Here is a 25,239-nt window from a genome sequence, read left to right as displayed (position 1 = left end):
CTCTATGAAACTTTGGACAAAACCCCCCAATTTTCTCTTAAAATTTCACAATCCAATTACCAAAAATGAAGATAGATTCACGAAATCAGGGGCGGATCCAGGATTTGGAGGTTCCTGGTGCCAAGCTAATCGATTTAATTAACTCGGGTGTCGGTTCGGGTTATTCATCTTTTTTATTTATATAGACAAACGATCAAACGAAAAAAGTATAATAACTATAACTAATTGATGCAACCATAAAACTTCCAACAATAATATTAATATTATAAATATACATAATCTATTTACAATTATCCTCAATGAGTTTTCAGAGTTTGAAAATGATCCATAATGACATCATTACTTACATTTGTGAATACATCACGCTCTAAGTAACAAACTAAACAATTATTTAAATATTGGTCACCCATGCTATTCCGTTGTTCATTCTTTATCTGCTTCATGGATGAGAATGCTCTCTCCACAGTTGCGATAGCAACAGGTAAAATCAGAGTCAACTTCACAAGTAAATAAACATACGAATAAGTCTCCACAAGATTTGCCTCTACCAATGCTTTTGCCAAATCACTAATTCCTTCTAAGTTGGAGAACTTGGGATTACCAGCTCGCATATGAACTATAAAAGTATCAAGTTGATAACTCAAGTCTCGAAAATGTACCTCATCAAAATCATTTGGGTAACATTTTGCTAAAGTCATTATTCTACCTTTATCAAAATTAGCAAAAGAATTGGCTGGATTCAAGCTAGCCATCCCGAGAAGCAAATCACTACTCACTACATCAAAACGGTCATTAAGCTCTTAAAGTTGCTCATCAATTACAACATAAAAGATATCAACACACAAGTAGTGTGAATAACAAACACCGGAAGACTTGCGCTTCGACTTTCCAGGAAAATAAGATTCATCCATCTTGGGAATCAAAATGTCATGCATAACACAAAATGAGGAAACATCATCTAGTAAAGATTCCCATCCACTTTCTCTTATTTCTTGCAATCTTTTCTTTGTGATGTTAAGAAACTCCACGACATTAACAATATCTTGATCCCTCTTTTGTAGGATCTTGTTCAACTCATTTGACATTGCCAAAACTTTTAACATCAAGTGAAGCATAAAAACAAATTTTAATGTTGTTATCTCACTCAAAAGATATTTTTCTTGATTTCTCTCATTTTAGCTAGAACGTTCATATTTAATCACTTCAAGCACACGAACAATAGATGAGTAAATAACAATAAAGTTATCTAATGTTTTGAAATGTGATCCCCAACGAGTGTCACCTAGTCTTTGAAGCCCGCGTTCTTGATTTAGTCCCCGCCCAGTATGAACTTCTCCGGACTCAAGTAATTGCTCCAACTTTTCACCTTGAAGATGTCGAAGCAAATCTCTGCGCTTAAAAGATCCTCCAATGACATTCAACACACTAGTAACATGACAAAAGAACACTTACCCAGCTGAAATATAACCAAAACCGAGTAGAGAACACTTACCCCAATCCATATGGTGAAAATTACCTCAAAAATTTCCCAAATTCGAGATCCCCAACTCAAAATATGACCAAATGAACAAACCCTCAATATTAAATATTTTTGCCCAGTTGTTCTGCCTCGATTCATGGGCCAAACGATCCCGAAATACGCTTTTGATACCTCTAATGGACTCCTTGTGAAATTTAAGTCAAGTTAGGTTTTTGAATCACTCCATTGGACCTTATAATGAAGGAGATATGTTGGTTTCAATATTTGGAAATAGTGTAGATTTTTTAAATACGAAGTTAGTGGCAATTTCGTAATTAACCTGAAACAAATCTAACAACCCAATTCTTAGTAAAATGACCATAAATTCCTCATACGATGTCGAAACTTGATGATTCCAGTTGATATAGTTCCAAAATTATGGTACAGATCTAATGCTTCAATCAAAACAAAACTTGGAGCTCATTTTCTTGATATCAAAAACGAGCGCAACACAATCCAAACCTATCCGAAACTCACCCAAGCCCCTCGGGACCCCGTCCGAACATACTAAAAGTCCCATAACATAACATGGAATTACTTGAGGCCTCAAATCACGCATAACAACATCAAAATAATGAATCGCACCTCAAATCAAACTTAATGAACTTTTGAACTTTCAACTTCCAAAACCCGCACCGAAACATATCGAATCAACCCGGAATGAACTCAAATTTTGCACACAAGTCCCAAATGACATAATGAAGCTATTCAATTCCCAGAACCATAATCTGAATCCGATATCATCAAAGTCAACTCTCAGTCACACTTATGAACTTCCAAACCTTCAAATATCCAACTTTCGCCAATCAGTGCCGAATCCTTCTAGAAATATCCAAATGCCAATCCGGGCATACCCTCTAGTCCAAAATCGCCATCCGGACGTAACGGAACCATCAAAACTCCGTTCCCGGGTTAGATACACAAAAGTCAAACTTGGTCAACTCTTCCAACTTAAAGCTTCAATATGAAATTAATTCTTCCAAATCAGTTCTGAATAACCTGAAAACCAACATCGACGATTCACATAAGTCATAATATATCATACGAAACTACTCATACCCTCAAACTACTGAGCAAAGTGTAAATGCTCCAAACGACCGGCCGGATCGTTACACAAATAATGAACGTCAGTGAGAATGTGAGATATGGTTGAGAAGAATACATCAAATTAGCGGAAGATGTATTAAGTTGGATTGAAGTATCTTTTGAAAATGATGGTAAGGTCCAAATGATGATATGATTGTAATTAATGGTCATAAAGACCGAAATGGGTATGTGTATTTGAAAGGTCAAGGTTCAACACAAGTCAACCAAAGTTTTATCAGACAAACAGAACCTAGTAATGGATAACAAATAGAATGTACATGTAACAGATAAAGGATACATAACAATGGCAGGCAGAAAATATATAACAGATATACAAAGAATATGTAGCTAGTAAAGGGTATGCAAGAATTATTCCAGCTAAAGCAAGCTGCAAGATTGTGTGTACAGTGACCTAGAAATTCTTAGAGTATATTTACCTAGATTCGAGCATGAGTTTAGGACAATTGCGAGATAGTACGTAGTTAACCTCGTATGCCAATCTCTGAAATCGGAGAGTTTTGAAAGAAGGTTTGGAGGGGTGAAAAGACAACCCTCGCATGACTTGTATGAGATTATGTACGACCAAGAGTCGATAGAAAAGTGATGACAATTCAATAAGGCAGTACCACAAGTATGTGACAAAGAATATACAATACAACCATATGTAACAGAATATACAACACAGGCATGTGGCAAGCATATACAACATGATCATAACAGAGAATACGACGTTTGAAGCGTGTGACATAGGATATACCATTTAAAGCATATGACAAAGAATATACCGCTTGAAGCGCATAACAATAATATATCGCTTGTAGTGCATGACAAAGAATAGATTACTTAAAGCATATGACTTGAAGCAAAGAATATGCAACTTAAAGCAAGGAATACACAGCTTGAAACAAAGAGTATACACTTGAAATAGAGAATATGTGACTTGAAGCATGTGACAGAAAGAATAAAAGTTGTAGTATTGGAGAACTTGTAATCACTCAAGTAATTAACCAAATTCGCTGTGGTTAGAACCTGTAGTATCCCCAGCAGAGTCGTCATGTTATTGTATCCTATTTTGCACAAGTCAAAACAAACTACAACTTATAGTACTCTACAAGGTTATTTAAAGTTTAGAGTCGCCACCTAGTATTTAAGGTATACTATGACACTTATACAACACTACTAATGTAAACTGAGTCATGGTCTACAAAATCGTTGAGATTTAAGGTAAGGGTTCAAGTTATCTCGAGGGGAAGGTGTTAGGCATCCCTCAAGATCCACAAAATATAGTTCCGGTGGACTCAATCAAATAAATGAGGGAAGGTTCAAAAGAATGATTAATTTGATATATACAAAAAAGGTAGAGTAGCTTGAATGAACAGTGATTGAACAAGAATGTCATATAGTGAAAGATAAATGTTTATATATGATAAATTATATACAAAGCAAAATGAAGTATATGATAATTATATTTTTATAGATTGATAAAATGCAAAGAAAATATGTAGTAACAAGTAAAGTATTTTTGTAAATTAACTGGATTAATTGTAGCTAAAGAATGCACTTGAAAGAATGTAATTTGTGTCCGGGGGTAAATTCTTTTGAGTGAGAGGCTAACGTGTAAGAAAAGAAAACTTACCTTTAAAGTGATTGGCTAAGACCAGGAGAGAATTATTTTTGAGTAGTTTTGTGTAATGAATAGGATAAGAAATAGTTGGTTTAGCATTTATAAGAAAATTAAGAAAGTAAATTAAATAAAGAAAAATTAATTTTGAAAATCAGAGTACAAGACAAAGAATAAAATTTGGTATTTTAAAGCATAGCTTAAGTATGTAAAGGGAACAATGCATGTATGTGACTAAAGCACAAAATTCAATAAAGGTTGATAAATAATACAAGATGAGGTTGAAGGATGCACGAACACTACGTCTTGCACCTTTGATTTAATGAATAACATATGAAAGAATTTTTTTTGAAATGAATAAACTAGGGTAAGAAGTTGCTAAAGAAATAAAATTATAAGAGAATATGTAATGATAAGTGAAATATGTATAAATTGTCTAAATTAATATTAATAAAAATATATTTGAAAGAATTTGATTCATGTACAATAGTTAACTATTTGGAGTGAAGGATTAAAAGGAAACTCAAACTGAAGTAATTGGTCATGAATGGAAAAGAGTTATCCTCAAAGAATTACCTCCCAATAATCTTAATGGATGGATGAAATGAAAGAATTGATGTGATAGATAAGGAATGAATGTGGTATAGGAAGAATGTGACAAAAACGTTTGTCATACAAAACTATTGTATCAATATGAAGGAGTGTTCACGCTAATAAAAATGAGTTATCAATCAATGAGTAACTAAAGACCATCTCTCGAGCCATGGTCTTGAAACACAAATTATGTGATCCAAGCCCAAATAACTACAAGGCCCAAGTCTCTCAAAGAAAAGCATAACAATTCAATTATGATGTCTTTACAAATTATGTCTATCTAAAGTGTATTAATTAAAGAATAACTTACATACAAAGAGGTTCGGAAAGCATGCTAGTAAAACTGTAAGAAAATGAGTTATTTTTTTATGTTTATGGAAGAAGATGCCATGTTTTATCTTAAGTATACAACCAACCTAATCGATTGTGTGCATGTCAAAATCAAGTAAAAATATATTTGACATCCTAAGTATACACACAAATTTCACGAATTATCTAATGCACGACATTATAGGTTAATCGGATTATTAACTAAATGCAATTTACTCTAAGTGTTTAACAAATAGGTAAATATCCAAGCAAGCAAGCAAACACAACTTCTATCTACGATTTTACTATACTTTACGTTTTGGGTACATCCGAGAACGAAAAGTGCGAAGCGGGGATTCAACGCAGGGTTTGTCTTCAATCTCTCTCCAAATGCCATCTTCCAAAAGCGACTTCGTACGATAGTACCTCGCAAGACAAGAGAAGAGAAATTGTTAGCGAGATAATATAACGTAAAAGATAAGCTAGTAAAGCGACATGTTTTTGAAATGGTTTTTGTTTTAAAAATGCTTTGGAAAATTGCTCTTGAAAATGATTTGAAAATGTTTTTTGTTTTTTTGAAATATTGTTTGAAGAAAAATGTTTTTGGGAAATTATTTTTGAAAAATAGTTTAAAAATAATATAGGAGGCTCAGATATGTATTTTTCGATGTTTGTCTAAACATGAGAACGGGAACTGCCTCGATAGCGTCTCCGGTGGCCAACCGTGTCGCCTTCCATAAGTTGTTGGTTCGCATTCTCATCTTTTCTTTTCCGATATTTTTCTTTTCCGATATTTATCATCATCGCCTCGTTATTTCGGGCCCAGTTCGAGAGTCATTCGGGAGCATTGTGGCCTCAAAAACTTTATTCTCATCGACCCACGTATAGCATAATAGCGATGCATACTATCAAAATCGTCGGCAGAGGAACTACGATCCAACAGGTTAAGGTAAAGCCCAAAGGGAGCAAATGCAATCCTTTCATCAAGAGGCAAACAGACCCAATAATATCCACAGAGCATTAGGAAAATATGAAGTCAGTGAATTCAAAAGCTAAATATTGACCATTGTCTAAAAGAAAAGCCAGTCGAACCATCACCAAACAAACAAAAATGGAACTTCTTTATCCTTCCCAATCTGAGAGGAAGAACACATATGTGGAGGTGGACTATTTAACAACACAACTTGTAAAAACCAAAATGACATGGTATCACCCTCCATGCTTTTACTCTCGTCCTTATCATGCAATAATATGAATATAATTGCATGAAAATACCCTTCGTGATTTTACTCTCATCCTCACCATGTAATAATAATGACATGAATGAAATGGCACAGAATCACCCTTCGTGCTTTTACTCTCATCCTCACCATATAATAATAATAATAATAATAATAATAATAATAATAATAATAATAATAATAATAATAATAATAATAATAATAATAATAATAATAATAATAATAATAATAATATGAATTCGAATAATAAACAATGCGGAGAATTATTTAAATTCAAATGTGGTGCCATGATATCAAACTTAAATTTTCGAAAATATTCAGCAACTTTGAAATGAGTAATAAATACAAAATGAATAATCACAGAAGTAATAATCTAACCTAAACATTGATATCATAATTTAAAAAATAATAAAATATAAATAAACAAGTTCCACCCGCATACTTTAACCCAATGACAATGCATAAGTACTCGTCACCTCACATATACGTTGTCCCCACATATAAAACACGTAGCAAATTCTAACTACTCGATCTGTCGTTTTGATCTCTAGTGTTCCGTTCGGTGGTTTGAGACTTTAAATAGCTTCATATAATATATTATGACTTGCGTGTATGATTGATTTTAGTTTCCGAGTAGTTTGATATTGATTTGGAAGAATGACTCTCGATTTGGAAGCTTTAAGTTGGAAGAGTTGACCATGGTTTGTTTTTTGGGTAAATGGACTCGAAATCGAGTTTTTATGATTCCAATAGTTTCGTACGATGATTTTAGACTACGTATGTCCGGATTAGATTTTGGAGGTTCCTAGAGGGATTCGACACTATTTGTCGAAAGTTAGCAATTTGAAGAACTTAATAGTTCATAAGTTTCACCAAAGGTTGACTTTGGTGTTATTGGACCCCAATTAGTGTTCCAAGACTTTGGATAGGTCTATATAGTTGAATTAAACTTGTATAAAAAATTTAGAAGTAATCCAAAGTGTTTAAGTATGATTCGGACATTATTTTAAAAGAATGAAGATTTAACAACTTAAGAGAAATGTGATTCAGTTTGAACCTCAATTCTTTGTTGTGATATTCTCGTGAGTATTTTGAGGCTTAGGATAAGTTTAAATAATATATTTGTACTTGTTGGTATGATTGAATGTGGTCCTGAGGGCTCGGATGTGTTTTGGATCATTGGTTGAGAAACTAGTTAAGTTAAGAATTTGAAGTTTGACCACGGTCAATATCGGGTTAAGATGATCTCTTTTCGGTGTTTTGAGTGGGTGAGCAGGTTCGTAGCATATTTTATGATTGAAATGTATATATGGTTTGTGTCCGAGAGATTTTGAATGAGTTTTGGGTGCTAAAACGAAGATTCTTTTGTTGCTGATTTTCTGATATAAAATAATTACAAATATGTCATTTTTGTCTCTTAAATTTACAGATTTCCTTTAAAACTTCAAAACATCATCTCTCCCTCATTTTAAGGCCAAATTGGATGACTCAAGAGGCTATCTTGGGTGTAATCTCGCAAGGATTATATTGGGCTTATCAAATATGAGTTTTGAGGTCATCTAGGATCTTATTTGATCTATAAAATCTGCTGCATTTTTTTTTTTTATTCCAGAATTTAGTCATTTTTTCTCCCATGGTTTTGGAGCTCGGATTTGGGAAATTTTGAAGAGAATTTTTATCACATGGATTAGGGTAAGTATTTTATACTCCATTTTGATTATATTTCATTAATCTATATTCGATTTTGGGATTTGGATTATGCGTTTTAAAGAGAAATTAGGTTTTTTTCTCGGTCTAAACTTTCCTAAAGTGAATTTTTGAGTTTTGAACATCAATTCGGAGTCGAAATTGAGTGAAATTAGTACGGTTGGTGTAACGACCCGACCGGTCATTTTGGTTTCTAGATCCCCGTTCTCCTAAATAAGACTCCCCATATGTGCTTACTGTTTTATGATATGGGGGGGTGGTTAGTTCGGTATTTGGAAGGGTTCAGGTTGAAATCGGAATACTTGGTTCCTTAGTCTATCTTTAAAAAGGCTAAGTTTGACTTTGGTCAACATTATGAGTAAACGACCTCGGAATCGGTATTTGATGGTTCCAATAGGTTCGTATGATAATTTTGGACTTGGGCGTATGTTCGGATCGGGTTTCAGATGACCCGGGAGCATTTCGATGCTTAATATTGGAAGCTGGTGCATTGAAGGTTTTAAAGTTCCTTAAATTTAGTTTGAGATAGGATTTGGCGTTATCGAGGTCCAATTTGGATTTTGAGCCTGTCATAATTCCGTACGGTGATTTAAGACTTGCACGCAAAATTTGAAGTCATTCCGAGTAGTTTAAGCATGATTCGGCGCGTTCAGAGTAAATTGGAAGAACTTGAAGTTCATAAGTTGATCCTATTGGTTTTGGCGTATGAATCTTAGTTTTAATGTTGTTATCTGTGTTTCGAGGGTGCGAGCGAGTTCGTTTTATGTTTGAAAACTTGTTGGTATGTTTGGACGACGCCTCAGGACCTCGGGTGCAATCCGGACGAATGTATGGATCGAATTAGGACTCAAAAAGGTTGCTGGTGCACCAGATCTGGTGTGCCCGCACCTGCAAGCTTATGGCCGCAGGTGCGAGTCCGCAGATGCGAGCTTGTGGCCGCAGAAGCGGCTTTGGGGCACTTGGCCAGTGGCCGCAGAAGAGGAGAACCACGCGCAGAAGCGGCCTCGCTTCTGCGAGGAATAGCCCGCAGGTGTGCTTGACCATCCGCAGAAGCGGGACCGCAGAGGCGGTAACCCGTCCGCAGAAGCGGCCAGTGCTGGGCTTGGGGAATTCCGCAGAAGCGGACCTTTCTCCGCAGAAGTAGTGCCGCAGATGCGGCCCAGTGACCGCATATGCAAAAGTCCTGGAGCCAGAAGGCTTCATTTATTACGGGACTTAAGCCATTTCTAACCCATTTCTCTCGCCTTTTGGGTGATTATTGAGCTTCTTGAGAGGGGTTTTCACCTATTAATTTGGAGGTAAGTAATTTCTATCCAATGTGAGTTAAATACATAGATTATGGGTAGGTTTTAACATGTAAGTTTGTGAAAATTATGGGTTTAGATGAATAACCCTAGGTTTGATAAAAATAAGATTTTACCCATGAAAATGATTATGGAATTGGGTAAAAATTATATATTTGAGTTTGTGAGGTTATGGGTAATATTTTTTTTTGAAAATTTCCGGAATCTGGGCACGTGGGCCCGGGGGTAAATTTAAGAATCTTCCGGTTGGGGTTGGATAATTACTATAATAGTTAAATTATGAACTTTGAAACATATATTGATTTATTTATACAACATTTGAGTAGTTTCGGATTCTTCAATACTGAGTTGAGGCTTTAGAGTGAATTTGAGACCGGAAAGCGAGCTTTGAGATGAGGTAAGTCTCTTGCCTAACCTTGTAAGAGGGAACTCATCCCCTTAGGTGTATTTCATTGTAAATTATTTGTGTGGGGAGTTACGTACGCACTAGGTGACGAGAGTCCGTGCGTAGCTATATTACATGTGATGTCCGGTTAGTCTTAGGTTTACATCATGCCTTGTTTGCACTGTTGTGTGGTTATGCTTGTTAATTTTCTTACATGGAATCGAGATTTAGGATTTTTAGATTTAAAAATCCCCAGTTTGGATTTCTTATGTTTGGGAAGAATTGAATTTTTTTAAATAATAACTTTGAGAAATCTATGTTCACTCGCGTCGCAAGTATTTCCGCAAGCAAGGTAAATTCCTCTACTCTCATGGGAGCGGGTTGTTCGCCTCCGCAAGTTAATAGATGCATCTATGGTTCGTGCCATTCGACCCTCGGCATTGCACAGTATATTTCTGGATCGGGCCGTACGACCTCGGCATAAATCGTGCATGATTCAGAGCCTAATTTTACTTGATATTAATTTACGGCTTAAGCGGTTATAATTATTTAAATGACAGGAATTGGCTCGGAAGTTATTGTTAGTGAAAGAATTATTATTCACTACTTGTTACTGAGTTGTATTAATTTTTTTTTACATAATTCATGCTTATTTATAATTCCTGTATTTTATTGTTAGCCCATAGTAAGTGTTGATGTCGACCCCTCGTCACTACTTCTTCGAGGTTAGGCTTGATACTTACTGGGTACATGTTATTTATGTACTCACGCTACACTTCTGCACTAACCGTACATGTTCTGAGGTAGGTGCATCTGGTAGTACCCCGGCGCACACCCCTGATACTCCGAGACTGAGCGGTGAGCTGCCTTCTAAGCCGTTCTGCAACACCCGAAGTCTTTCTTTTTTGTTTTGCTTTCTCTCTACTTTATTTCGGACAGTAGCTTAGTATTTTGTATATTCTATTAGTAGCTCATACACTTGTAACACCAGGTCTTGGCACACAATCTAGTAGACATTATGTGTTTGGGATTTTTACTATTGTTATGATTGCATTTAGCTGCTTTCGTCTTATTTATTTAAATTTGCTGTTTCGTAACCTTTAATTTATGGAACTTAATTAATTGGAAACTTAGTAAAAGGAGTAATCACATGGTTAGTTCGCTATTGGCTTGCCTAGCGGCGGAGCTGGGTGCCATCACGAGATGTAGGAGAATTGGGTCGTGACAACATGGTATCAGAGCACTAGGTTCACGTAGGTCTCACATGTTATGAGTATGCTTAATAGAGTGTTACGTATTAGGGCGGAGACGTCCGTACTTATATTCGAGAGGATATAGGGTGTTAGGAAACTACTCTTTCTTCATCTTTTATAGTGCACTTGATCTTGTGCTAAGTATCTTTCTCTTATTCTCTCACAGATGGTGAGAACGTGCGTAGCAGATGTACCCTATCATGGAGGAGCTTCTCCCCTTGTTGCTAGAGGCCGAGGGAGGGCTCCGAATCATGGTAGAGGACGAGGACGTCCTAGAGTTGCCCCAGCTATGCCACCAGTGGATCCAGTAGAGGATCCTATTATTGAGGAGCAGGGCGAGGTGCCTGCAACAGTGCCAGCCCCAGTCGATTTCATGTCCGCACCGGGATTCCAGGAGGTCATGGGCCGTATGCTGCGGTTCATGGATTTTATGAATCAAGCTGGTTTATTTCCAATAGACCCAGCCACATCTTAGGTGGGAGAGGGAGCACAGACCCCTACCGCTCAGGCTCCAGGGCATGCAGCTGCCGTGTATTAGACCCATGGCGCACTACCCATGGGGGGAGCTCAGCCAGTTGCAGCAGCTATACCTGAGCTCATACCAACTGCGGCCGGCGATCCGCATAAGCTATTGGACAGATGGACCAGGCAACAACCTCCTGTCTTTGGAGGTGAGCGACACGAGGACCCCCAGGACTTTATTGATCGGTGCAGGGACAGACTGCATAACATGAGGATATTGGAGTCCCATGGGGTGGATTTTACTAATTTACAGCTGAAGGGCAGGGCCCGTAGGTGGTGGTAGTCATATCTTCTCGGCAGACCAACAGGTTCTTCTCCCAAGACTTGGGATCAGTTCACATGCCTCTTCTTGGACAGATATTCCACCCTCTCAGAGGGAAGAGTTGCGATTTCAGTTGGAGTAGCTCCAGCATGGCCAGATGTCGGTGACCGACTATGAGGAGAGATTCTCTGAGTTGTCTCACCATGCACTTATGGTACTTTTGACCGATGCAGAGAGAGTGCGGAGGTTTGTTGTAGGTTTGCACTCTGCTAGCCAGGCCACTATGGCCCGAGAGGTTGTGATAGGGACTTCTTATGAGCTAGATGTAGAGATAGCTCAGAGGATCGAGGGTGCACGTCAGCATGGTGGGGAGCAGGCTACGAGGGATAAGCGGTTTCGGTATTCTAGATAGCTTAGTGGTGCCCCGGCTGGGAGCAGGGGGTAGTTCGTGAGGGGTCAGTCTATCAGGACCATATATCCAGCACCGCCGCCTCCTGGGGTTGCCCCAATGGGGCCATATTTCAGTACCATGCCAGAGAGTTCCTACCAGCCACCAGCTATTTAGGGTTCTTCTAGTAGGTATTCAAGCCATCAAGGTTAGACTTCCGGTCAGCAGTCCGCCATTCCGAGGGGTTGTTACGAGTGCGGGGATCCTGGCCACATGAAGATGTTTTATCCTAGACTTCGGGGCAAGGCGGTACAGTAGGGCCACCAACCTATGATTACAGCACCAACTATCACACCAGTCGTTCGGCCGCCTAGAGGCGGAGGGCAGGTGGGTAGGGATCGTCCTAGAGGTGGAGGTCAGACATGTGGAGGCCAGTCAGGTGGCGCTCCAGCAAGATTCTATGCTTAACTGGCTAGACCAGATGCAGTGGCCTCAGATGTCGTGATCACATGTATTATTTCTGTCTACGGTAGGGATGCTTTTGCACTATTTGATCTAGGGTCTACGTATTCGTATGTTTCATCTTTGTTTGCTCATTTCCTGGGTGTTACTCGGGAGTGCTTGGGTACTCCTATTTATGTGTCCACTCCAGTGGGCGATTCTGTTGTTGTGGATTGGATCTACCGATCCTACATTGTAACTTTTTGTGGTTATGAGACCCGAGCTGATCTTCTGTTGCTAGATATGACCGACTTTGAGGTCATCCTAGGCATGGATTGGTTGTCTCCATACCACGCCATCCTCGATTTACATGCCAACACTGTTACCTTGGCGATGCCAGAGTTGCCTAGATTGGAGTGGAGGGGTTCGTCCGTCAGTGCGTCTAGTCGGGTTATCTCTTTTCCGAAGGATCAACACATGGTTGAGAAGGTTTGTTTGGATTATCTAGCTTATGTTTGGGATACTACTAGAGAGGCTCCGATGATTGATTCAGTGCCCGTGGTCTGGGAGTTCTCCGATGTGTTTCCTTCTGATTTTCCAGGCATGCCACCAGATCGTGATATTGATTTTTGTATTGATTTGGTTACAGGTACCCAACCTATATCTATTCCACCGTACCGTATGGCTCTAAAAGAGTTGAAGAAATTAAAGGAACAACTTGAGGAGTTGCTAGCAAAGGGGATTTTCAGACCGAGTGTGTCACCTTGGGGTGCACCGGTGTTATTTGTGAAGAAGAAAGATGGGACTATGCAGATGTGCATTGATTACCGCCAAATGAACAAAGTTACCATTAAGAACAAGTACCTGTTGTCGCGTATTGATGATTTATTTGACCAGTTGCAGGGTGCTAGGGTGTTATCCAAGATCGACTTGAGATAGGGTACCATCAGTTGAAGATTTGGGATTCGGATGTTCCGAAGACGGCCTTCCGGACTAGATATGGCCATTATGAGTTTCTAGTGATGCCCTTCGGTTTGACTAATGCCCCGGTGGCATTTATGGATTTGATGAACCGGGTGTTCAGGATATATATTGATTCGTTTGTCATTGTCTTCATTGATGACATTTTGATCTACTCACGTAGCATGGAGGAGCACGAGCAACAATTGAGAGTGGTGCTTCAGACCTTGCGGGAATAGAAACTATTTGCTAAGTTCTCTAAGTATGAGTTCTGGTTAGATTCTGTGGCATTCTTGGGACATATTATATCAGGATAGGGTATTAAGATTGATCCCAAGAAGATCGAGGCAGTTCAGAGTTGGCCTCGTCCCACCACAGCGACCGAGACCAGGAGCTTCTTGGGGTTAGCAGGTTATTATCGCCAGTTTGTGGATGGATTCTCATCTATTGCAGCACCTTTGACTAGATTAACACAGAAGGGTGCTCCGTTCCGATGGTCCGATGATTGTGAAGCGAGCTTTCAGAAGCTCAAGACCGCCTTGACTTCAGCACCGGCGTTAGTGCTTCCTTCCGGTTTAGGGATGTATATTGTGTATTGCGACACTTCACGCGTTGGTTTGGGTTGTGTATTGATGCAGGAGGGGAAAGTTATTGCATATGCTTTACGTCACCTGAAGCCCCATGAGAAGAATTACCCTGTACACGATTTGGAGTTGGCCGCGATTGTTCATGCTCTTAAGATCTAGAGGCATTATCTTTGTGGGGTGTCTTGCGAGCTTTACACTGATCATCGTAGCTTGCAGCATTTGTTTAAGTAGAGGGATCTCAATTTGAGGAAGCGCAGGTGGCTTGAGTTACTAAAAGATTATGATATTACCATCCTTTATCATCCGGGCAAGGCTAATGTAGTTGCGGATGCCTTGAGCAGAAAGGTGGAGTATATGGGTAGTTTGGCATTAATTTCAGCAGAGGAGAGGCCACTAGCTTTGGACATTCACTCCTTGGCTACCAGACTTGTGAGGCTGGATATTTCAGAGCCCAGCCGAGTGCTTGCATGTGTTGTCGCCGAGTCTTCACTATTCGAGCAGATCAAGGTTTGCCAGCTTGATGATCCGCACTAGTTGGTTCTCAGAGAGACGGTACTACAGGGTGGTGCCAAGGAAGGTACTGTCGGTAAGGATGGTGATCTGCTACTCCAGGGTCGCCTATGTGTTCCTAATGTTGATGTCTTGAGGGAGAAGATCCTAAAGGAGGAACACAACTCTCGGTATTCTATTCATCCAGGTGCTACAAAGATGTATCGCGACCTGAGGCAGTATTTTTGGTGGCGGCGGATGAAGAAGGACATAGTTTAGTATGTAGCGAGTTGCCTTAATTGCGAGCATGTTATGTATGAGCACTAGAGGCCAGGTGGCCTACTTCAGCAGATGACTATACCTGAGAGGAAATGGGAGTGCATTATTATGGACTTTGTAGTTGGGTTGCCTCAGACCTTGCGGAAGTTTGATGCAATTTGGGTCATAGTCGACAGGTTGACCAAGTCGGCACACTTCATTCCGGTTGTCACCATATATTCTTTAGAGAGGTTGGCTCAGATTTATATTTAGGAGATTGTTCATTTGCACGGTGTGCATGTATCCATTATATCAGATAGAGGCCCTCAGTACACTTCGCATTTCTGGAAGGCAGTACAGAGTAAGCTGGGGACCCGGGTAGAGCTCAGCATAGCCTTTCATCCGCAGACCGACGAGCAGTTGGAACGGATAGTTCAAATTTTGGAGGATATGCTCAGAACATGTGTGATTGACTTCGGAGGGTAGTGGGATCGATTCTTGCCTTTGGCCGAGTTTTCTTACAACAACAGTTATCAGTCCAACATTGAGATAGCTCCATTTGAGGCTTTATATGGCCGGCGATACCGTTCGCCCATCAGATGGTTTGAGCCCAGCGAGGCTAAGTTATATGGTACTGATTTGGTAAAGAATGCCTTGAAAAAGGTAAAGTTGATTCAGGAGCAACTTCGCATAGCACAGTCCAGGCAGAAGAGTTACGCGGATCAGAAGGCACGTGATTTATCATTTATGGTGGGCAAGAAAGTTCTCTTGAAGGTCTCATCGATGAAGGGAATCATGAGGTTTGGGAAGAAGGGAAAGTTGAGCCCAAGGTTTATAGGCCCATTTGAGGTGTTGAGGAGAGTTGGGGAGGTTGCTTATGAGCTTGCTTTTACCTCCCAGTCTATCGGGAGTTCATCCAGTTTTCCACGTGGCTATGCTCCGGAAGTATCATGCCGATAGGTCGCATGTGTTAGACTTCAGCATGATTCAGTTAGATGAGAGCCTGGGTTATGAGGAGGAGCCAATTGCCATTGTCGACATATAGGTTCTCCAACTTAGGTTCAAGAAGATTTCGGTGGTAAAAGTTTAGTGGAGGTGCCAACCAGCCGAGGAGGCGACTTGGGAGGCCGAGGAGGACATGCAGAGCAGATACCCACACTTATTCCGCACTCCAGGTATGATTCTAGATCCGTTCGAGGACGGACGTTTGTTTAAGAGGTGGAGAATATAATGACCCAACTGGTCGTTTTGCTTTCAAGATCCCCGTTCCCCTAAATAAGACTCCTCGTACGTTCTTTTACTGTCTTATTACCTATGGGGGTGGTTAGCTCGAGACTTGAAAGGGTTCAGGTTGAAATCGGAACACTTGGTTCTTTAGTTTGGCTTTAAAAAGGCTATGTTTGACTTTGGTCAATATTTTGAGTAAATGACCTCGGAACCGGGATTTGACGGTTCCAATAGGTTCGTATGATAATTTTGGACTTGGGCGTATGTTCGGATCGGGTTTTAGATGAACCGGGAGCATTTCGGCGCTTAATATTGGAAGTTGGTACATTGAAGGTTTTAAAGTTCCTTGAATTTTGTTTGAGGTAGGATTTGGTGTTATGGAGGTCCAATTGGGATTCCAAGCTTAGGAATTGTTCCATACGGTGAATTAAGACTTGCACGCAAAATTTGGAGTCATTCCGAGTAGTTTAGGTATGATTCGGCGCGTCCAAAGTAAGTTGGAAGAACTTGAAGTTCATAAGTTGATCCTATTGGTTTTGGCATATGAATCTTAGTGTTAATGTTGTTATATGTGTTCCGAGGGTGCGAACAAATCTGTTTTATGTTTACAAACTTATTGGTATTTTTGGACGACGCCTCTAGGCCTCGAGTGCAATCCAGACGAATGTACAGATGGAATTAGGACTCAAAAGGGTTACTGGCGTACCAGATCTGGTGTACCCGCACCTGCGAGCTTATGGCCACAGGTGCGAGCCCGTAGATGCGAGCTTGTGTCTACAGAAGCGGCTTTGGGGCACTTGGCCAGTGGCCGCAGAAGAGGAAAACCACGCGCAGAAGCGGCCCCGCTTCTGCGAGGAATAGCCCGCAGGTGCGATGAGGCCGCAGATGCGCTTGACCATTCGCAGAAGCGGGACCGCAGAGGCGGTAACCCGTCTGCAGAAGAGGCCAGTGCTGGGCCTGGGGAATTCCAGAAAAGTGGACCTTTCTCTATAGAAGCGATGCCATAGATACGGCCCAGTGACCGCAGATGCGAAAGTCCTGGAGGCAGAAGACTTCATTTATTACGGGACTTAAGCCATTTCTAACCCATTTCTCTCACCTTTTAGGCGATTGTGGAGCTTCTTGAGAGGGGTTTTCACCTATTAATTTGGAGGTAAGTAATTTCTATCCAATGTGAGTTAAATACATAGATTATGGGTAGGTTTTAACATGTAAATTTGTGAAAATCACGGGTTTAGATGAATAACCCTAGGTTTGATAAAAATGGGATTTACCCCCGAAAATGGTTATGGGATTGAATGAAAATTATATATTTCAATTCGTGAGGTTATGGGTAACAACTTTCTTCGAAAATTATTGGCCCGATGGTGAATTTTAAGAATCACCGGTTGGGGTTGGTAATTAATTTAATAGTTAAATATGAACTTTGAAACATATATTTGTAAGGCCCCATAAAATTTCACCTAAAACCCGAGGTTTCGTGGTGGCGAGGTAGGCTAATATGTTCAGAGTCATCAGAAGTCCTATTCGGATGTTCGTCGTAGGGATTTGGAGTTTAAAGAAGATGATTGGGTATTCTTGAAGGTTTCCCCCATGAAGGGTGTAATGCAATTTGGTAAGAAAGGGAAATTGAGTCTGAGGTATATCGGACCGTACAAAATTATTCAGAGGATTGGTCAGGTGGCGTAAAAGCTTGAGCTACCACCTGAGATGTCATTGGTGCCCCCGGTATTCCATGTGTCTATGTTTAAGAGGGATCCATCGGTTATTGTGCCAGTAGAAACTGTTGAGGTTAATGAAGAACTGACCTATGAAGAAATTCTAGTTGCCATTCTTGATAGGCAAGTCTGAAAGCTAAGAAATAAAGAAATTGCCTCCGTGAAAGTGTTATGGTGAAACCAGCAGATTGAAGAGGCCACCTGGGAGGCCAAGGAAGAAATGAAAAGGAAGTACCCTTATTTGTTTGAATAGCTATGTAATAGTTTCTATGAAATTACTTCCTATGAACTATGTATCACTTGTACAGTTTATGCTCAGGATATATCCTTTCTAGTAATATATTACTTACGAGGTCACGGTTGGTGTTATTTCATAATATGTTGCATCGTTGGATTAAGTACATGCTATTAGGATTGGTTTCTGGGATTTTCTGACAGGTGGATAGGGCCAGTTACAAGGGAAACTCTGCCAAAATATTTGGGAATTTGGGGCTGCTAGTGTGTGAAGTAACATCTGGGTCATGTTGAGTACTAATGACGAAATTAGACCCTCATTCATGGACGAATGATCTTAAGTGGGGGAGGGTGTAAGGCCCTATAAAATTTCACCTAAAACCCGAGGTTCCGTGGTAGCGAGGTAGGCTACTATGTTTGGTGATGGTAGAAATTCTTCGCGGCGAGCTTGTGAGCGGTACGAACTGTTTGGGTCGAACAGTGCACTAGGGAGTTAAAGGAAAATGTTGGCAGAAAAATACATTTATGCAGCCGCAGAATGATCGCAGAGTGAAGCAGGAACTTGAGCAAAAATTTGTGGGCCATTGTGCGGTCCATTATGCGGCCACAGAATTGTTTTGCAGGCCGCATATTGTATCGCAGGATCGACATGAGGAATTCCAGGAGGAGATTCTGCGGTCCGCTTTGCAATTGCAGAATCGATATGCGGACCGCAGAACTGCCGCATACCCAGGCAGGGCTGCCCAGTTATGGAGGGACATTTCGCGGCCCCTTTTGCGGACCGCAGAAGCATTACGTGGTCGCATATGTGACCGCAGATTGGGTTCCGGAGCTTCATTTTGTTGGTTTTTATAACCCGACCCTATTCCATTATATAGATGCTATAGACCATTTCTTAAGTAATAACCTGGTACTTTGAGAGTGAGAGAATGCTCTGGAGTGGGAGAGGGTCCTCAACAATTTGTTCTACAATTCTTGCTCAAACCTTGGAAGATTGACAAGGGAAACTCACTAGGTCTTCATCCTAGATGTAAGATTCTACACCCTAACTCTCAATTTTGTGATTCTAATTAATAATAGGTAATTAGTAAGGCAATTCTTGGGTATGGGAGTTGTTTATTTTTACATGCATGTACTATCAAGGGTTGGGGGAAGAATGTTGAGCTAAATCGGGTAGACTTTGGGTAGTGGGGTGAATGAATCCACCTTGGGAGGACCTTGAAATCATAACACCCACCTAGTGTTTGATAAAATGCTCAAATGAGCTGGAACCATAAACGCTCTCCTAATTTGTGTTCAATTTTGCTATATTTCCAAATAGATCGAAGAAGCTAAAAATTTCGGAACATTGTAGTAATTTAAAAAGGCTCGAGGCAAGGTATGTTGGCTAAACCCTTCTTTTAGAATTGAACCCCGCAATGTCCTTGTAATTGTCGTGATGATCTTTATAAATTAAATTGTTGTCAAATAAGACTTGTGTCGAAATAATTATGTGTTCAATATGCATTCCAAAGATTCTTTCTATGTTAAGTTAATGTTTGAGGATGTGCTTTAAGTATGGGTTGTGTGTTACTATGTTATGATTTGAAAGCGTGAATTCTTATGAAAGCTACCATGTCAATAGTGTAAGAAGTCATATGTGCCTAAGACCCTAATTTGCTCAAGTATGTGCTCAATGTCTTAATGTGAAAGGCCTTGTTGTTGATTATTCATGATAACGATTGAAAATGGAATAGTGAGTTGAATTATGAAGTACGACCAATGTTCCAAGAATGATATTGCGTTATGGGCAATGATGTCCATAAAATGAATGACATGTAAAAGAATATGAATTGAGAGGTAAATACTTTTAATAACAAATGCCTTGGGAGTATCGATTAGCCACCGAGGAAGGGTAGGTCAGAAAACCTAACCCCAAAACTACACGTGCCAGTGTAGGAGTGACTGATGGGTAAATCCCTGTTTTAATGTGATGAGACTGTTTCCCTTTATATGGGATGAGATTAGGGTGTTGAGATGGTTTTCCCTTAAATGGGATGAGATTATTGCTAGCTAGATGTGATGTAATGTCGACCCACACGACATTGTGGTGAGATGGCTTAGCCGATCGGGCTGAGATCGGATGCCATGCCACACACATGGTGGTATTGTGAGTGTATGTCTCGGGGTGAGACGGCTTAGCCGGTCGGACTGAGATCGGACTCCGTGCTAAAACATAGTGGTATATCGGTGCTAAAGATCTCCCAACTTAAATTACAGAAACCTACTTGAAATTTACTTTTCCCCTAATGTGGAATTTTGATACCATTAGAGTCCCTTATTGATATCATGTTTTATTCTCCGTTTACTGTTGCTCGTTCTATTGAGAGGGTGTTTAGTTTTACATACTAGCACTATTCCATATGTACTAACATCTCTTTTGTCGGGGGCGCTGCATCTTTAATGGAGGCAGGTGGTTCCATAGCAGGTGGTATTGATAAGTGATAGCAGCACACCCTCTCCTCAGCTGATTTGGAGAGCCCCACTTCATTTCGGGGACCTGTATCTTCTCTCATTTGTACATAACATTTGAGGTATAGCCGGGGCCTTGTTGCCGACACTGTCACAACACTCTTCTGTTCCTGTTAGAGTCTCCGTAGACATATTGTGGGTTGTATCTAGTTTTGGGAAAGTTAACTAAAAATGTTGTAATGGTATCATCTGTTCCACTTTAACTATGATTGTACAACGTACTATTTTGAAGACTTGTTAATGACGTAACTAATGGAAATGAACCGGTGTTGTTCACATGACTTCTTATTGACATATTAATGAAATGTATTACTCTCTTTATTTGTGGGTGAGTTGGGTAGACAACACTGTGCCTGCTTGCTCGACCGAGGTAACTTTGTTGAGCACTGGTTGTGTTCCCCGAGGTTGGGGTGTGACAATATTGATTTATTTATACAACATGTGACTAGTTTCGGATTCTTTGGCACCGAGTTGAGGCTTTAGAGCGAATTTGAGAACAGAAAGAGAGCTTTCAGAAGAGGTAAGTCTCTTGCCTAATCTTATAAGTGGGAACTCATCCCCTTAGGTGTATTTCGTTGTAAATTATTTGTGTGGAGAGCTACGTACGTACTAGGTGATGAGAGTCCGTGCGTAGCTATATTACATGTGATGTCCGAGTAGTCTTAGGTTTACATCATGCCTAGTTTGCACTGTTGTGTGGTTATGCTTGTTAATTTTCATACATGGAACCGAGATTTAGGATTTTTAGATTTAAAAATCCCCAGTTTGGATTTCTTATGTTTGGGAAGAATTGAAATGTATTTTTTATAATAACTTTGAGAAATCTATGTTCACTCGCGTCGCAAGTATTTCCGCGAGCAAGGTAAATTCCTCTACTCTCATGGGAGCGGGTCGTTCGGCTTGGCAGATTATTAGATGCATCTATAGTTCATGCCTTTCGACCTTTGGCAGCGCACAATATATTTATGGATCAGGCAGTACGACCTCGGCATAAATCGTGCGTGATAATACTTGGAGCCTAATTTTACTTGATAATAATTTACGGCTTGAGAGGTTATAATTATTTAAATGACAAGAATTGGCTCGGAAGTTATTGTTAGTGAAAGAATTATTATTCACTGCTTGTTACTGAGTTGTATTAATTGTTTATATAATTCATGTTTATTTATAATTCCTGCATTTTATTGTTAGCCCATAGTAAGTGTCGATGTCGACCCCTTGTCACTACTTCTTCGAGGTTAGACTTGATACTTACTCGGTACAAGTTGTTTATGTACTCACGCTATACTTCTACACTAACCGTGCAGGTTCTGAGGTAGGTGCATCTGGTAGTTACCCCGGCGCACACCCCTGATACTCCGAACTGAGCGGTGAGCTGCTTTTCGAGTCGTTCTGCAGCAACCAAAGTCTTTCTTTTGTGTTTTGCTTTCTGTCTGCTTTATTCGGACACTAGCTTAGTATTTTGTATATTCTACTAGTAGCTCATACACTTGTAATACCAGGTCTTGGCACACACACTAGTAGACGTTATGAGTTTGGGATTTTTACTATTGTTATGATTACTTTTAGATGCTTTTGTCTTATTTATTTAAATATTCTCTTTCGTAACCTTTAATTTATGGAACTTAATTACTTGGAAACTTAGTAAAAGGAGTAATCACGTGGTTAGTTCACTGTTGGCTTGCCTAGCGGCTGAGCTGGGTGCCATCACGACCTATAGGAGAATATGGTCGTGACAGTTGGACTCGTAATTGAATGAGTTGTCGGATTTTGTGAATGTTGTCGGGTTCCGAGGTGGGGGCCCGGGGTTGACCTTTTGGGTTGACTTTTTAGTTTCTTTAAATATCGAAGCTTTATTATTCGTAATTGTTTCACATGGTTTTTATTTATGATGTGAAGTTATTTTGGCTAGATTTGAACTGTCCGGAGGTTATTTCACACGAGAAGGTCATTTCAAAGTATCAGTTTAGCTTCTTTGAGGTAAGTATCTTGTCTAACTTTGTGTGGGAGAAACTACCCCTTAGGATTCGATTTGATTGTGCTATTGGTGTTATGTGAAAGTTGTGTGTGCAAGGTGACGATTGGGTATACGTGCTATATGTGATATTTTACCGATTTAGGTTATCTAGACTCTTTCCATGCCTTTAATTGAATTGTCATGACATGTTATATTTCTCATTGTTAATCTACTCTTACATGCTCTATTTGACGTTGTTAGCACTTATTGTACCTCTTACTTGTTATTTTTTCCTTATATGCTTGAGTTGAAGTTATTGCCTTTCTTATTGTCTTGTTACCTCTTAATTATTGAGTCCCTTCCATGACTTCGTGCCTATTTGCTACTTGTCTTAACTATTTTACTTGCACACCTTAGTTGTCACATGCTTTACTTGTCCTGTTATTTTTGTAATATTGGTTGCATTCCTTTGATTATTACGTGGTTCTTTTATTGTCGTGTACTCATACCCTTTGATTGTAGAAATTCTTGTAAATTCAGTTATTGGATTGTTGTTGTTAATTTAAATTGCTTGTGGATCAGGTTGCGCGCCACAACGAGTGAAATAAGGGAGGATTATGATATTGAAATATGGTGGGATCGGGTTGCACTCCGCAACGGGTGAAACAAGGGAGGATTGTGAGATTGAAAAATAGTGGGATTGGGTTGCGTGCCGCAACGGGTGAAACAAGGGAGGATTGTGATATTGAAATACAGTGGGATCGGGTTGCGCGCCACAACGGTTTATATATGTGATACTTGATATTGTTTATTGATACTATGGTAGAATAAGGGAGGATTATAATATTGATAAATGATGATACGGCGGGATCGGGTTGCATGCCGCAACGAATTGTTTGTGTTATACTTGATGGTGTTGTTATGCCTTGTGTGAGTCATGCATCCTACGTGAACTGTTGCATTAATTCAAGGTGTCAATCTGTGCTTCTGTGGTTACTTAGTGAATTGATTTTCAAGATGAATTTACTGCACATAATCATTATCTCATACCTTGCTGAGTTGTTGGTAACATAACAGTTTTAAATAAAGGAATTATTAACATGCTTACCTTATGTGACTCTTAAGTTAAAAACTCGTCATTTCATCCAGTTCTTTACTTTTCTTAATAGTCGTCATATTTCACTTTAATTGATTTCTCAACTTAATCTCCTTACCCTATATGATGTTTTTACCTTACTTGAAAAAATGTTATTATGTTTTAATTTAAAAAATTCTATATTTAATTCAGGAGCTTATCTAATGCTTTATTTTATTTGAAAAATATTATTTTCTTCACCCAAATGATTTCTAAAATAAAATTATTTCTCATTTGATTCCTTACTTTATTCAACGTTGTTATTATGCCTTAGCTTATATAAATAAATCTCTTGAATATTCTAAGTAGCATTTGATGCAGATACAATATACATGGTGGCACATGGGTTTTTCCGTGCGAAAGTGATTTGGAAAAATGTTGGCACGAGATGCCATACGTAAAAGATTTGAAAGTTGCGACTTATGATATGAGATTATGAGGAGTGGTACCTCGGGTAATTCTTGTTGTAAATTGTGCATTAGGAACAATTTAATTGCTTAAGTTGTCATTCATTTCCTTATTACCCGTCTATTTCTTGTTGCTATTCGTGCTTCTATTATTTTCACTATTGATTGTAAATTTGTGATCCTTCTGTTGTTGGTCTTACATTGACGTTCTTTCCATTGTTAGCTTTAAGTTATATCCTGCATAGGTTTACATGCCTGGTAGGTGTCTTGATCTGGCCTCGTCACTACTCTACCGAGGTTAGGATTGATACTTACTGGGTACCGCTGTGGTGTACTCATGCAACGCTTCTGCACATTTTTGTGCAAATCCATGTACTTATGATCGAGTTGGTTTGAGACTTATGTCTGCGCGACTGGAGACTTCCATGTATACCTGCTTGACATTTGCAGGCCCTAAAGTCACCTTTTGTTGTATTTTATTTCCATTATTATCTATTATTTCGGGACAGTGATGTATTGTTATTTCTAGTGACTCTTAGAAAAACTTTTGACTTGTACTACCGGTTTTGGGACATTGTATCATGTTGAGATTGTTGACTTTATTATAGAAATTTAAGTTTCATGCTTAATAGTTATTTGGTTAAAAATCTATTATTTAATCAGCAAGTGTTAGGCTTACCTAGTCGTAGACACTAGGTGCCATCCCGACATCCTACGGAGGAAAATTAGGGGCGTGACACAAATAGACCAACAAGTCCTAATCCCTCAAGTCAAGGTTAACCACGACACTTAACCTACACGCAACCAAATCAATGCTCAACCTCGACTTTTCCTCTAGAATTAGCATCCAAACCAATCAAATCTAACCAAATATAGCTCAAATAATTCAAAATATGCTTTAGAAACTACCCACTAGTGAAATATATTCAATCTTTAATGTTCTTGGAAAAAGTCAACAAAAGTCAAACCCGGGCTTGCTTGGTCAAAACCCAGAATTCGGACTAAAACTCGATTACCCATTCATCCCCGAGTCCGATTATGTGATTAGTTTCAAAATTCGACCTCAATTTGAGGTCTAAATCTCAATTTCTCAAAATCCCCAATTTCTACCTAAATCCCTAATT

The 25,239-nt window shown here is 39.5% G+C and overlaps 1 protein-coding gene across 1 annotated transcript; it reads right to left on the bottom strand.

Moving 5' to 3' along the window:
- Window positions 1-296: 296 nt before the first annotated feature.
- On the bottom strand, window positions 297-1,085 carry LOC138907363 (uncharacterized). The gene is made up of 2 exons (XM_070197961.1): window positions 866-1,085; window positions 297-775 (listed from the first exon to the last, which is right to left on the bottom strand). The coding sequence occupies exons 1-2, from the start codon at window positions 1,083-1,085 to the stop codon at window positions 297-299; spliced, it is 699 nt and encodes a 232-aa protein (XP_070054062.1).
- Between the last annotated feature and the right edge of the window lie 24,154 nt (window positions 1,086-25,239).

This window comes from Nicotiana tomentosiformis, chromosome 3, assembly GCF_000390325.3.
Source record: "Nicotiana tomentosiformis chromosome 3, ASM39032v3, whole genome shotgun sequence".
Lineage (NCBI taxonomy): Eukaryota > Viridiplantae > Streptophyta > Magnoliopsida > Solanales > Solanaceae > Nicotiana > Nicotiana tomentosiformis.
Note: the sequence above shows the minus strand (reverse complement) of the source record. Positions and strands in the feature narration are given on the sequence as shown.

Excerpts from the sequence above, each read along its gene's own strand:
- LOC138907363 (XM_070197961.1), bottom strand. The coding sequence starts at position 1,085 with ATGTCAAATGAGTTGAACAAGATCCTACAAAAGAGGGATCAAGATATT. Across the intron at positions 776-865 it reads GTCGAAGCGCAAGTCTTCCG|TGAGTAGTGATTTGCTTCTC; the intron begins GTGTTTGTTATT and ends GTTTTGATGTAG.